A 14,567-nucleotide genomic window follows, 5' to 3' on the forward strand; every position below is an offset into this window, starting at 1 on the left:
ACAATATATGATCACCTAAAATTACAAAACCAATAAATGTGACGTCGTAATTGGCCAGAATATTTCTCTGTCTGGCCGTGGCAAATTTAAGACAAAACAAGCAAATTCGTTGAATTGATATCCCCCGCCTGATTGGGCTAAGTCAAGGAATGGAAATCAATTGTTGATGAAATATATATATATATATATATATATATGAGTTTGAGTTTATTGCAACTGTTTGAAATAAAAAAAATATTGTATATAATGTAACATTCAGAATTGACCAAGAAACCTAGTTTATGACGACTCCATGTTACCCAGTTCCAAACTAATCTAAGATTTTATCAAGGCAAACATTCTTATCAAATTTCATGACGGTTGGTCCAGATATATTGCAAATAACATAGCCTCTAGAGTGTCCACAAGGTTTTTTTAAGATTTGACCCAGTGACCTCATTTTTGACCCCACATGACCTATTAGTTTCAAACTATTCCAAGATTTCATTGAGGCATTCTGATTAAGTTTCATGGAAATTAGAGCAGATGTATTGCCTCTAGATTTCTGTAAGATATGACCTAGTTTTTGACCCATATAACACACTTAAAAGGCAGTCGAAATTTAACCCAAAGAACATCCTGACCATGTTTGAACTTAATCAGACCAATCACCACCATAAAATAGTTTCGGACAAGATTTTTGAAAGAATTGACCTTGTGACCTAATTTTCGATCATATGTGACCCAGTTTCAAATAAGTCCCAAGATTTCATCAAGGAACATTCTGACTAAGTTTTATGAATATTTGACCATGTATAATGCCTCGAGTAGGTTCCAAAGATTTTTCTAAGATTCGACCTACTGACCCAGTTTTTGACCCCATGTGACCCACTTTTTAATGTGGTCTATATTTCATCAAGGGGTACATGACCAATTTTGAACTTAACTTGACCAATCATTACCATGATATGGTTCTGGACAAGATTTTTCTAAGTTTTGACCTAGTGACCTAATTTTTGATCATATTTGACCCAGTTTTATTTACGACCAAGAGTTCATCATGGAAAACATTCTGATTAAGTTTCATGAATATTTGACCATGTATAATGACTCTAGTATGTTCCAAAGATTTTTCTAAGATTTGACCAAGTGACCTAGTTTTTGACCCCATGTGACCCACTTTTTTAAGTGATCCATTTTTCTTCAAGGGGTACATCATGACTAATTTTTAACATAACTTGACCAATAATTACCATGATATGGTTCTGGACAAGATTTTTCTAAGATTTGACCTAGTGACCTAATTTTCGTTTATATGTGACCCAGTTTTATTTACGACCAAGAGTTCATCAAGGAAAACATTCTGATTAAGTTTAATGAATATATTACCATGTATAATGCCTCTCGTATGTTCCAAAGATTTTTCTAAGATTTGACCTAGTGACCTAGTTTTTGACCCCAAGTGACCCACTTTTAAAGTGACGCTCTTATACAAAAACAATACATAGACAGGTATAACAAACATAAATTTTGACTGATAAACCTTTAACAACTTACCAAATAATGCATTTATGGAAAATATACTGATAATAAGATTATAACCATGTTTTTGATAGCTGGATATGCAAAAAATATTAAATGATTAGTGAATGCTAAAAGATTTAGTCTGATCTGCTATCGTCTCATAAGGTAGAAATACCGTGTTTTATGTACATTTCTTTCAAAATAACCACGGTATCCTTCATAAGAATCATTGTTTATATATTATACAGTACAAAGTGCATATTTGAAAAAAAAAATATTTTTCAATATTTTTTTACATATTCGGTATTATAATTTTTAGTAAGCAATTATACGATTTTTTTATTTTTTAAGTTTTTGAGTTTGAAAATCCGGTGCCAGTGCTTCTGACGTAGCATATATGACGTAATGTACCCCGTGGTATATACACATTGATACTGAGCAGTCAGAAGGTTAGTTCTCATCTGGACAGTGGGCCAGTGTAAAACAGACGCATAAAAAGACCACAATGGTGAACACAATCATGATGTGGGGTATGAAGGCGTCCATGGACATACAGAAGGCGGCCACCCACCACACTTTGGCGTCTATATCGTCCGGAAACGGTAATGATATGGAAACGGTCGATGATATGAACTCGCAGCGTTTTACTCCAATGCCGGCCTCCAGACCGATGCCTGTAACGTGTAAACGAAGTATAAACCTATGGTGACATATTTCTGTAACCACTTAACCACTCGCATTTCATGAAAAAATATGGCGGATATGGCACGAAATAAATGGCTTGCAAGTGGGAACTGGAACATTTTCATTAAAACTAGACACATATTTTAACACGAAACCTTTCTTGTTAATGCCCTCAATTCATAAATGGATAACTATTTGTTCACGATTCAAGTTATTCAACTTGAAAGTTGTTCAAAATTATAGTTATCTATAAATGTATTTCTAGGAGCGAAAATATTTCCGAATGAGCCCTTCTTAATCATTTAGATTTTATTGCAGGTCATCTAACTGACTTAGAATACAACCTCATTGGTTGACACATTGTCAAAGGAAAATCTGACGCAGGTATTGTGTATTTGATGAGTGGAAGTGGGCGGATCTTTAAACACGTGCGATTGTTTAACTTTTTTAATGATTAAACCTAGTACTTAATGATTGCCTATCTGCACTTTCATTGGCTGTAAATGTAGGTTGTATTCTAAAACATTTTCCTTACCCGTAGCAATGAGAGCAACAGTTGTGAGGAAGTCTATCAGCAGGTACACATGGTATCTGTAGAAGCCCTTGTCTGACAGCTCCACGGGTTTGAGTTGTATATAGAGGACCACAATTCAGAATATCGTCTCCTTAACCGCCTTCACGATACAGTAAATCCCGCTTATGCAACAGATGGCTGGGAGGGTAAGGACGGCCCACAAACCTGACAAAAAAATCATTAAAGACCACGTGACTGCAGCTGAAAACAAGATCTCAAAGAATTGCCAATCGTAACTCCGTGGCCATTTTCCATCGAAAACAACCTCGGATGTATATGGACGGTTTGTAATGTCAGAAATCTATACATTTAAATACGCTGCAAGTAGATCGCGTAGTAATTTCAATATAGCAGTTGACTTTACCCGAGGGAATCTTAATTATCTAAGCAATAATGCACTTCACTGACAGTCAATTTAAACTTAGTAATACAAAATACACGTTTAAACTACAATTAACTAACAATATTATTTAAAATTTTACGAACTACATGTACTGATGTACCGGTTGTATTCGATGGAAAATGGCCGAGGTGTTCCGAATGAAAGAAATGAGTTAAAAATAACCTGATGGAGGGCGAACACAGATGCACTAGCCCTGGGGCCGTGATTCGAACAGTCTCAAATCCAAGTCTGAACTCAGACTTGAGACTGTTCGTAATCACTGCCCCTAGGTCCTTATTCTGTAAAGTCTTGAGTCTGAGTTCCATTTCAATGTTCTTTAATGCAACTATTTTTGACAGAAGATGTGGATCACAGCTGGTATTCAATACTGGGGTTAAATCGATCTAAGAACGATGTACCTAATCGGATTGCTAGATATAAATAACGAACTTGAATGGAATCAACGGTGTATGACCATAAAATTGACTACAATGTATTGCATATTGAATACCTGCCCTGATTTTAGAACCCGTTATTTTTTTACTCTGTAAGAGCCATTTTACAATGAAAATATGCATTTCTGAGTCCGAAACTCAGACCCAAGACGTTCAGTTAAATATGGGTCCTGTTATAAATAAAAATAGATAACAACGTGAAGCCAGTGAGTTAATATCATAGTACAAAATAATTTGAACAACAATTAACATACTAGTTATGACTCAGTCATAGCATTTCTTGTTAAACACAACAAATAAAGGGTAAGTTTAAAGCATTTGCACTTTGGCTTAAGTAATATTTACTTCAGTATAACACTTTCGATTTTCCAGATACAGTCGAGTCCCTTTGGCTCGAACTCCCATGGACCAACGAAAATACCTCGAGCCTCGGAAAGTTTAAACCAAACGGGAAAGCTTACCTTCAGTATAAAAAATTCGCCCTTATCATCCATATCGATCCAACGAGGAGTTCGAGCAAAGCGAGTTCGAGCCAACGGGGTTCGACTGTATACAGAGTTTGAGCATTGTCAAAGGATTTATTGTGTCAATACTGATGGAAAAGAAGACAAGTATTATAGGCACGACAGACTTGAGAAGGACACCTTGAAGCTTATACCATGACTGTCCTCATACTTACCAATTACCCAGTGGAAGATTGTCAGTAGAATGCCATAGCCGGTGATCAATAATGCACCTTTTAAAGAAAAAATGAAATCTCCAACAATTTGCAATTATTACGTTTAAATAGACTATGTCTTTGCTTCGTATAGGTCATTATTTGGAAAACGACATTGACAGTTCCAGAAAATGCTAAATTAATCTTATGTCATACAAGTTACAGTGGTTTGTATTAAAGGGACTCGCTCATGTTTTGGCACCAAAAATAATATTCCCAGTATTGCATCTAAAATACTTACATTACGATTATTTTACTCTTTGATATCGAAATTGTAGAAAATGAAATGCACTTAAAGTATAATAGGAAAAGCCTGGTTTAATTGGTGAGCGAACCCACACCGGTAATGCCAAGAAAAAAAAACGGAAAAAAACACGAAACTTTATCCACTCGCCCACAGGGACTCATACTGAGCTGACGGAAATTTAAACCTTAATTGAAAACATTGCAAGCAGCACGTGATAATGTCAATCAACCAATTACGCAACAGCTTCCAGTTGAATGTCGTTTGTAACGCATTTCAAAATTGTGGACTTCATAGAAATATTTTAGCAGATAACAAAATTTGTTGAAGGGTTTCAGCAGTCAGTTGTTGTTTTTAATTTTAAAATCCCTAATAATTTGCCACACCCTATTTCATAATAAAAAAATCCGTAAAATGTGTAGTTTACAAACCATGAACGAGTCTCTTTAAATGTTCATTTTTAATTTTATAAGTAATTAATGTAATAAGCCATATACCGTGCGTGAACGTGTCATCTGTGTCAATAAAGGGGTGGAACAAACTGTTGGTGCAGCAACCTGAATGAAAAGGAAATGGCGGTAGAAGTACGGCTGCAACAGCATGTCATAAAACAGTATGCTGCTGCAACACTATGCCAAACGCTGTATGCTGCAACAATACGCCAAAAGCCGTATACCGCAATAATACGCGAAAAAACCGTATGCCGCAACAATACGCCAAAAGCCGTATACCGCAACTATACGCCAAACTTAGCCGTATGCCGCAACAATACGTCAAAAGCAATATGCCGCAACAATACGCCAAAAACCGTATGCCGCAACTATACGCAATAAGCCGTATGCCGCAACAATACGCCAAAAACCGTATGCCGCAACTATACGCAATAAGCCGTATGCCGCAACTATACGCAATAAGCCATATTTTTCGCAAAAATACACCAAAAGCCGTATGCCGCAACTAAACGCAATAAGCCGTATGCTGCAACAATACGCAAAAAGCCGTATACTTTATGCTCAATACATTCATAGTTTTATACTCATTTATAGCTACCAGCACCATGTACGTATTTTTCTATTGCACAATTAATTAAATGTTTTTGGATGGAATTATGAACAATGACTTCGAGCATGGTCATAAAACATTTTTTTTTGTCATTAATAACATTTATTTTCCAAAAATCAAGCCACTGTGGATCACTAAAATTTAGTTACTATCAGACATACCATGTTATGCACCACTGAGCAGCCTATATGGAGAACTAGGAAGATTTCCTTAATAAAGCGTAAAAAATATAAGAATTGTAAAACACTGGTTTAAAAATTACTATTATATATTACTAATACAGGTTTTTCGGTGTTAAAAAGCTGTTAAATAATTATAAATATTAATATGCATATGTGTACGACAACCCCAAACACTATACACGTAAATGCTGTAATAAACCATTCGGAGCTCCTCGGCCATTTTTATCGAAAACAACCTCGGATGTATATGGACGGTTTACATACTCAGAAATCGGTATATTTAAGTCCGCTGCAAGTAGATCGCGTAGTTTAATTTAGCAGTTAAACTTAATGAGACTTAACTCTTGGGAATCTTAATTATGTTTGCAATACTCCACTTCACTGGCAATCAATATAAACTTCGATCAATAAATACAAGCTAAAACACAACATTTAATAACTGGTGTACCGGTATACATCCGAGGTTGTTTTTTGACAGAAATGACCGATGAGTTCCGAATGGCAATAAACGACTCTTAAGTGTTGAATAATAGATGCAATCACACAAGAATGGTATGGAAGTGTTAGTAACAGTTCAGTTATGGATATGTTAAGAGTTTTTTAAACCGCTTACGAATATGAACGTAATTTAGTTTCTAAAAGTTTACGATCGGAGGGCCACTGTTAGCCCATTAAGAATACAAGCAGGAAGGTAGTCGTTAGTAATAAAATCTCTCGTATCGATCCTTATTTTTATTATTTATGTTGAAATGATAAGGCCAGAGAGGATGAATGTATTCGTCGATGGTATTTTCAACTACGAAACACCGAAATCAAACTTTACTTTTATGTTGATCTACCCGTTTTAAAGTTTCTTAAATTACTCATCTGATAAGAATGCATGAATGACGCAACACCATTGGTTCAGGACTGGTCACGCGGTGACCCCATATTCCTTCATATTGGGTCATTAATCTTTATATCTTACCGAAATGGCGTCTTTTTTACGATTCCAATAAAAAAGGAAATATTTCCCTTAAATTTGTCAATGTTAACAGGTCGTTGACGTGATAGATACACATGTACGTAACGTTCACTTACCATCAAGAAACGTCTTTTTTCGGCTATAAATAAGAAAAGAAAGATATTGAAAACAAATCAGGGCATCAATAGCATACGATAAATATTTCTGAATGAAATTTTCAAAACGAAAAACATGTTGTATACATTGTGTGGGACCAATAAATTTAACTCCCAGATACGTTATATTGTTTATATCAATAATTGGTGAAACGAATACTTTAAAGGGACTAGACACCAGTCTCTGAAACGGTGCGGATCGGTAATTTTGGTAGTACTACCAAAATCATCTTACGATCGCCTTAACGATCGTCTCTGAAACGCACCCCTGATGGTCCAAAAACGGCAAAAACATTATTTCCACAAAACGAACGAAAATTGTCGATGTGAGCTAGAAAGTGGCCGATAAATCATCGCTTTATATGATAAGACTAATTAAAGCATTAATAATGTGTTCTGTTTCATCTTTGTTTCCCCGTTTAAAATAGCGCACAATGGTTTTCCAGTTTAAATTATATATGTTTATGAGTAAAGATAAATATACCGACGCTATTTTTAAACTACATTAACTGGGATTATCGTGGAAGCAACCCTAGTAAATTTCGAATTGGAAAAGTGCGCAAAATCTTTTAAATATGCATTTGTCGTAAGCGGTATGATACATCGGTAAGATCCAACTCGTTGTAGGAAATGATGACAATTATATGTAAGTCTATACTCGTTCGCCCATAGAGTCATAAACAATTGCCATGAAAGTCACGAAATTGGCTAAACATACGGGGGAAACATTGTCATTCTCTAAAATACATGCGCAACAATCCGGTTAATCTATATATCCTATCAATTAACTGTATCAAATACTCTTTTTTTCAAATAAAGTGAGTTGAAGTTTACTGCTAGTGGCTTCAAGGCAAGAATATACTACGTAATTATATAGGCGCCTCGGTTTGTGTACAAAAATACAGAATTAACTGATTAAGTATTTTGCCTAGGCTCGGGTCGTGCTTGAACGCGGGGCCGGTGCTGCTGTTGTTCGTTACGTATTCCATGTTCCATCTCCACGGCACTGACCTCCATCCGTCGCTCCACGCGTTGTTCCTCCCTCCCATCGCTCTGTTAATATTGATATATATATATATAACTATCAGTACCCAATAAGTTCCAGAAATTAATGAGTAGCACTGACACCTCTACTATAATTAGATTAGCTGAATTCATAACAGCATATTGTGTTCAAATTTAAGAGATAAATTCTATTTAAGTTCCAACTTCATCTTCCTTTTTTTCTTTTCTCTTTTTTCTTCACATGTAAACTATTTTGTCATTGTTCACTGTACATATATCTTGATGTAGTGTTGTAGAGAGTAATTTCCATGTCATTGTTCATTGTACATATATCTTGTTTTAGGGTTGTAGAGAGTAATTTCCATGTCATTGTTCATTGTACATATGTCTTGTTGTAGTGTTATAGAGAGTAATTTCCATGTCATTGTTCACTGTACATATGTCTTGTTGTAGTGTTATAGAGAGTAATTTCCATGTCATTGTTCACTGTACATATGTCTTGTTGTAGTGTTGTAGAGAGTAATTTCCATGTCATTGTTCACTGTACATATGTCTTGTTGTAGTGTTATAGAGAGTAATTTCCATGTCATTGTTCATTGTACATATGTCTTGTTGTAGTGTTATAGAGAGTAATTTCCATATCATTGTTCATTGTACATATGTCTTGTTGTAGTGTTATAGAGAGTAATTTCCATGTCATTGTTCATTGTACATATGTCTTGTTGTAGTGTTATAGAGAGTAATTTCCATGTCATTGTTCATTGTACATATGTCTTGTTGTAGTGTTATAGAGAGTAATTTCCATGTCATTCTTTGTATGTTATGTGTATCCATTGTTCGTCATTCCACTTTATTATTGCATTTTGTGTGTTAACTCTGTTTACCTGTAATAGGCCATGCGTACACTAATAAAAGTTCAAAGTTCAAAGCTTTGTGAACGTGTTTCCAATTATAAGTCACGTGTTTGTTAAGTAGACAAAAAATTCATTTTATGTTTAAGCTATTTTAGTGCTGATGTTGTTTTAGAATTTACAAGGGTCTGCCCTCACCCATTGACTTCATTCTGGCTTGACCCCACCGTGTGCATTTCACGATAGTGAATGTGTATTAGTTGGAGGCATACACATAAGAAGCCACCGTTTGCAGTCATATGATTTGAACAAACCGCGTGATACAAGGAGTTCCAAGTGCGAAACCGTAACTATTTTAGAATAAACCTCTTGATATTTTAAAGCTGCACTATCACAGTTTCCGTTTTGTCTTGGAATGAGCCCAATTTTGCGTTTATGTTTAGAAACCAGTGGTATAAGAATGCTGACAAAAGATCAGATAGTAGTGTTTAACATTAATGTTCAAAAATTGAATTTCTATGCCAAAAAACTATTTTTTTAAAGCGTTAGCAAGAGTAAAACGATGTAGATAAGTTAAACGTGGTGTAGCAACATACATGTACATACTTGAGATATTAAATAATGTGTATAAAATATTTTAGTAACTTAGTATTTCACTGTGAATTCAATTTATATTGACGCTTACTAGGTTTCTTATAATTCTATATATAATGCAGTATTCTAATTGTTTCGTTGAAATTTACTTTCATACCAAGATAAGCATTCGTCTCCAGTGCCTTTTTAAAAAAATAATCTTGTTTTATTTGTCTATCTTTAGTTTTTCTTTTAAATTTTTATCCAATATATATATGTACAATACTGTGTGTTGAACATATATCGATCCCGAATGTTTGTATATAGAGGATATTTGTTTATTTCAGTGTAAGATCGTATTTTATTTCACGAGTGGCATAAAAAAAACAACATAAATTATTTTGTAATGAAAATGTAGTTTTTTTTTATGATCACGAGTGAAATTTAATACGATCTTGCACTGAAATAAACAAATTTTCTGTTTCTTTTATGCTTATTTTTGGAGTTTTATTTGTTTTTTTATTTATTTCTGAATTACCCCCTTTTTGAAAAGGGTGGGTTTTACGCCGCTACCCGTGGGGCGCCCCTCATGCATAATTATAGCTGTCAACTTTTCTATTTTCGGTTTGCTGAGAAATAGTTCTCTGCTATTTATTCTTATAGCTTAATATTCGCTCGTTTTTTATTGCAATGCTTTATGAACAGTAAACAAAGTTTTATTAGTGCACATATGTTCCAAAAAATAATGAAAACACTTTTATTTTAAGATGGGCATGAATACATATAACCAAATTACTACGCCGCTATTTAAAGAATGAAAATTTGGAAGGTCAAATGTGTTAGCAAAACAAATGTGGATACTCATTGGATTTTAAACATTCTTCTTAGTTAAAGACTGCATGTGTTTCATAGTAAATTAATATTCAGTCATCTTTCTGTCAGAGACCAGTCTGTTTCGCTTTATAACAGGTTTGTTTTCCAGATAAAGAGTGATTGCCACGCTAGTTTGTTGACACATTTTGAGGTGTGGGTGGGGTAAAAAATATCGGATCTATCTGTAAATTGTTGTGTGAATTTTCCAGGAAGCTCATTTTACGTACTACAACGGCAAACAGCTCAAAATACATTTGAACGATGATATAATTTTTTATTTATGTTCGAACAGTTGTTTTTATCTGCAATCTGTTTGGTACGAAAGCAAATGTTCGAACATTCAGCTTCAAAGATCAGGCAAATGTTTGAAAAACGGAATAACCGGTAATAAACCGTAAGTTGTTAATTTCCAATTACATATTTGTTTAAATTTATAAAACATTTCTTTAATTCTTAAACATTTTTTGACATAATTTACTGAAGTCCAGTGTTCTGTTTTGATCAAGGCAAGTACATGTAACAACAGTGGAATTTAAAAGTAGTTCTGAAAGTTGATATTTTCACTCCTTATTTTGCAGTGAAAATATCAAATTTATATTTTCACTGTTGTTATTTCACTGTTAAAACCCCATATTTCATCGTAAAGCATGAAAGAAATATATATATATCGTATTTTTATTGGTATAATCTCCTTGAACTCATGCAATGAGTGGCAACACTTTTAAAAAGAAAGCTATATCTATTATGCTGTTATAAGGTGTAGTGATGAAACTCTAATATACTGTTGAAACTGTACACTGAAAGTAATTGACTTTTTTCTTGTGATCTACTTTGTAATCATATACCCTTTTAATAGTTTCAACTTAAGCGTTTTTACATCACTTTAACAACTCCAATTATAACCACACCCGGAAGTTTTATTCGTAATTCAAGTTACCAAGGCATACGCATGAAAGATTTTGAATATTTTGAAATATTCAATTTAACCTTATAGGTTCATGCATATACAGAGTGAGGAATCACGTGACTTCAACAGGGTTTTCACATAGGTCACCACGGATCATAACGGATGTAAACAAACAAGAAAGACAGACGTTATTCCCTAGAGCGTCAATTATACAAGCGAGAAACACACAGCAGCTTTCATTGGTAAAGAAATTATACTTTGTTTGGGGCCTTTTCATTTTCATTGTTTATATTAGTAATTAATAAACCTATTTTGAATTGCACATGTCCGCAGAAGAAAAGACTATTCTATTTCGTGTGTATTGTAAATACAAGCAAACATATACGTTGTAAAAGAAATTACAGGTTTTATTTGAATTGTATAAAACAAATAAAATAAAATGTTGTAAGTAAAATAAGATAGATTGCCCAAAATGGATAAGTTGTTGAGTGCTCTTGGTCTTGATGCGAGATCAAGCATTCGGAACTCCTCGGTCATTTTCTATCGCAAACAACCTCGGATGTAAATGGACGGTTATCAATGTTAGAAATAACAAAGACTTATAATAATTATTATGTGCTACCGGTCACGATTGAAAAATCCGTACCGAAGGCATGCGCGTAAGCCGGTAACGAGGCTTGCCGAAAAACCGTCCACGCAGCGTGCCATCGGATTTTTCTCATTCGGAACTCCTCGGCAATTTTTATGGAAAACAGGCTCGGATGTTTATGGACGGTGTACAATGTCAGAAATCGGGTCTTTTAAAGTCCGCTTCAAGTAGATCGCGTAGTAATTTAATTTAGCACCGAAACTTAATGACTTAACCATTGATAATCTTAATTATGTTTGCAATAATACACTGGCAATCAATTTAAACTTAGATCTACCAATACAAGCTAAAAGACCACATTTAATTAATGACATAATTCAAAATTTTACGAACTACTTCTACTGATGTATCAGCATACATCCGAGGTTGTTTTCGATAAAAATGGCCGAGGAGCTCCGAATGGGATATTTATATCCTGATCTCGCACTCGGGACTCCTCGCCTGCGGCATCGCTGCGCTCACTCCATTTTCTGTAGATCCCCAAAATTGAACCTAACATATACAAAAGTATGTAGAAGTGGCGCGCTCTGGCTCGTTATAACTCATCTCACATGTGGGTGGCCGATGGGATTTCAAGCATAAATTAACCAGAAATACCGATTGTGCAAGAAATTTGTTAAAGCATATCAAGCAAAAATAAAGAAGCCATTGTACGTTCAATAGCTTATTAATATATACACAAATACATTTCAAATAAACAGCGGAACAAAATACCATTGTACGTTCAATAGCTTATTAATATATACACAAATACATTTCAACTTAACAGCGGAACTAAATAGTTGTAGCCTACCGTTAGCCATGTCGAAATCCTTGCTGACGCCACGTATTTGTAAAATGTAGCCATTGTTGCAATTCAAAACGAAGAACTTGAAGATGGTGTTACCATGTGGTTCTGTCGACTGCGAGATAATAATAGGAAGTGAAAAACATGGAGATACCCCGGTTGTTATAAAAACCCACAAATATATTGTATATCGCATGCGTGGGTTTTCACGGTTTTGCGTCATTGATCTTTATAACAAGCCCAAAAGCTTCAGCTTGTGAAACTTAAGAAGTTCATTCGGAGCTCCTCGGCCATTTTTATCGAAAACAACATCGGATGTATTTGGACAGTTAACATGCTCAGAAATCGGTATGTTTAAGTCGGTCAAGTAGATCGCGTTGTAATTTAATTTAGAGGTTAAACTTAATTACTTAACCCTTTGGAATCTGTATTATGTTTGCAATAATTCACTTCACTGGTCATCAATTTAAACTTAGATCAGTAAATATAAGCTTAAACATTACATTTAATTAATGATATAATTAAAAAAAAATACGAACTACTTCAACTGATGTACCGGCATACATCCGAGGAGTTCCGAATGTGAAGAAGTTTTGTTGTGTTCTCATTATATGAGCAGCATCGCGCAATTTGGGAAATTCGGGCATCACTTTTATAAACAAAAACTATTAATATCATTGTTTTCAATTTCTTCCGAATAATCATTTTTAAAAGAATTAGCATTGTCGCATAATTTCCTTCATGATTTATGTCAATCACTTTACCCATGTTAACAGAGCAACTACGAAATTCATCCCGAATTGTTTCACTACATTCACAGTTTCTGTTAAAAAGCCCCATGTGTTTAGAAAATACATATGATAGTCCTTCGTTTTATGATTAATATCATCTAAGCTTATTTGAATTATTTTAATTTTGAATATTTTATTTCAACTGATATGACGCATTTACTGTTTATTTCAACATAACATGTGTATAGTGTCAGCGCTCCTGTCTCCACGAACGGGATCGCCAGAATGGATTCTGGTTTAATATTTTAAACCACCTCAAGTCCATCATAACTGTTTTCTCTTTCAATCTATGTCTTTCATCGTATGATTGCTATTATTTTGAGCACTGTACGTATGTATTTCTTTAGACCTTGCGGACAAGGATAACCCGTGAAAGAGCAAGCACATATTTCCAACAGGGTCCTTTGTTTTTGCTGAAGGGACAGCATGCTAAAGAGACGGTGGTGGGATACAAGGAAGCCCGGGTGCGATATCCTAGCTCTTTTTCGAAGAGACCCCTTTGTTCTTTTACGGTCTCGGTATAAAGCCCTTTAAATGCCGAGCGACAGACATGGGAGCTTCCTGTATCAACTTTTAACGTCTTTTGGTATGACGCGACCAGGGATCGAACCCACGACCTCCCGCTCCGTAGGCGGACGCTTAATCACTAGGTCACGGAGACGGTTTTAAACACTGCTAAGTTAGATGACATGAATTGCAATCTGAATAGAATGGGAGGAGTGAGTGTGGCGAACGAGCCCTTCTTAATCATTAAGATTTAATTAAGGTCGTCTAACTGACTTAGAATATAACCTCATAGACTGACACATTGTCAACGCAAACTCTGACGCAGGGATTGTGTAGTGTGGAAGTGGTCGGACGCTCGAAAGTTAACATTCTTATTGATTAAGCATAAAACTTAATGATTGCCTATCTGCAATTTCATTGGCTGTAAATGTAGGTTGTATTCTAATGGTATGCGTGTGTTTGTGGTATTATTTATCTTTTTAAAGACATTACTACCACATCATATTAGACAGCAAACTTAACAAATATGTTCCTATCAACTTTTTCATTGAGATTCAATCATGATATTTAGACAAAATGCAAATTGTGTTGTCTTATTACTTTTGAGCAGTTAATTCGTCAACATGGACCCTGTGGTCATAGGTGTTCAAGGCGTTTTAAAAACCCTGAATAACTATCCGATCAAGTCAAAGACCCGGGGA

General features: G+C 34.9%; 1 protein-coding gene across 3 annotated transcripts; it reads right to left on the minus strand.

Moving 5' to 3' along the window:
• Nucleotides 1-211: 211 nt before the first annotated feature.
• Nucleotides 212-12,689, minus strand: LOC128229880 (uncharacterized). 3 transcript variants are annotated; one of them, XM_052941769.1, is made up of 8 exons: nt 12,575-12,689; nt 7,852-7,976; nt 6,885-6,907; nt 5,058-5,117; nt 4,278-4,334; nt 2,723-2,926; nt 571-2,177; nt 438-456 (listed from the first exon to the last, which is right to left on the minus strand). In XM_052941769.1, exons 1-6 carry the CDS (start codon nt 12,626-12,628, stop codon nt 2,838-2,840), a joined length of 408 nt encoding a protein of 135 aa, XP_052797729.1. In that variant the 5' UTR covers nt 12,629-12,689; the 3' UTR covers nt 438-456; nt 571-2,177; nt 2,723-2,837. The 3 variants fall into 3 exon arrangements, with proteins under 3 accessions (XP_052797728.1, XP_052797730.1, XP_052797729.1); XM_052941768.1 differs by having other exon boundaries at nt 212-2,177; XM_052941770.1 differs by lacking the exon at nt 4,278-4,334 and having other exon boundaries at nt 212-2,177.
• Between the last annotated feature and the right edge of the window lie 1,878 nt (nt 12,690-14,567).

The sequence above is a fragment of the Mya arenaria genome, chromosome 4, assembly GCF_026914265.1.
Source record: "Mya arenaria isolate MELC-2E11 chromosome 4, ASM2691426v1".
Lineage (NCBI taxonomy): Eukaryota > Metazoa > Mollusca > Bivalvia > Myida > Myidae > Mya > Mya arenaria.

Bases quoted from the DNA above. Each gene is read 5' to 3' on its own strand.
- LOC128229880 (XM_052941768.1), bottom strand. From the start codon at position 12,628: ATGGCTACATTTTACAAATACGTGGCGTCAGCAAGGATTTCGACATGG. The intron at 6,908-7,851 runs GCAAAATACTTA...TCTTATTTATAG, and splicing joins CAAGCACGACCCGAGCCTAG to CCGAAAAAAGACGTTTCTTG. The intron at 5,118-6,884 runs GTAAGTGAACGT...CTTTTCATTCAG, and splicing joins AAAAAAGACGTTTCTTGATG to GTTGCTGCACCAACAGTTTG.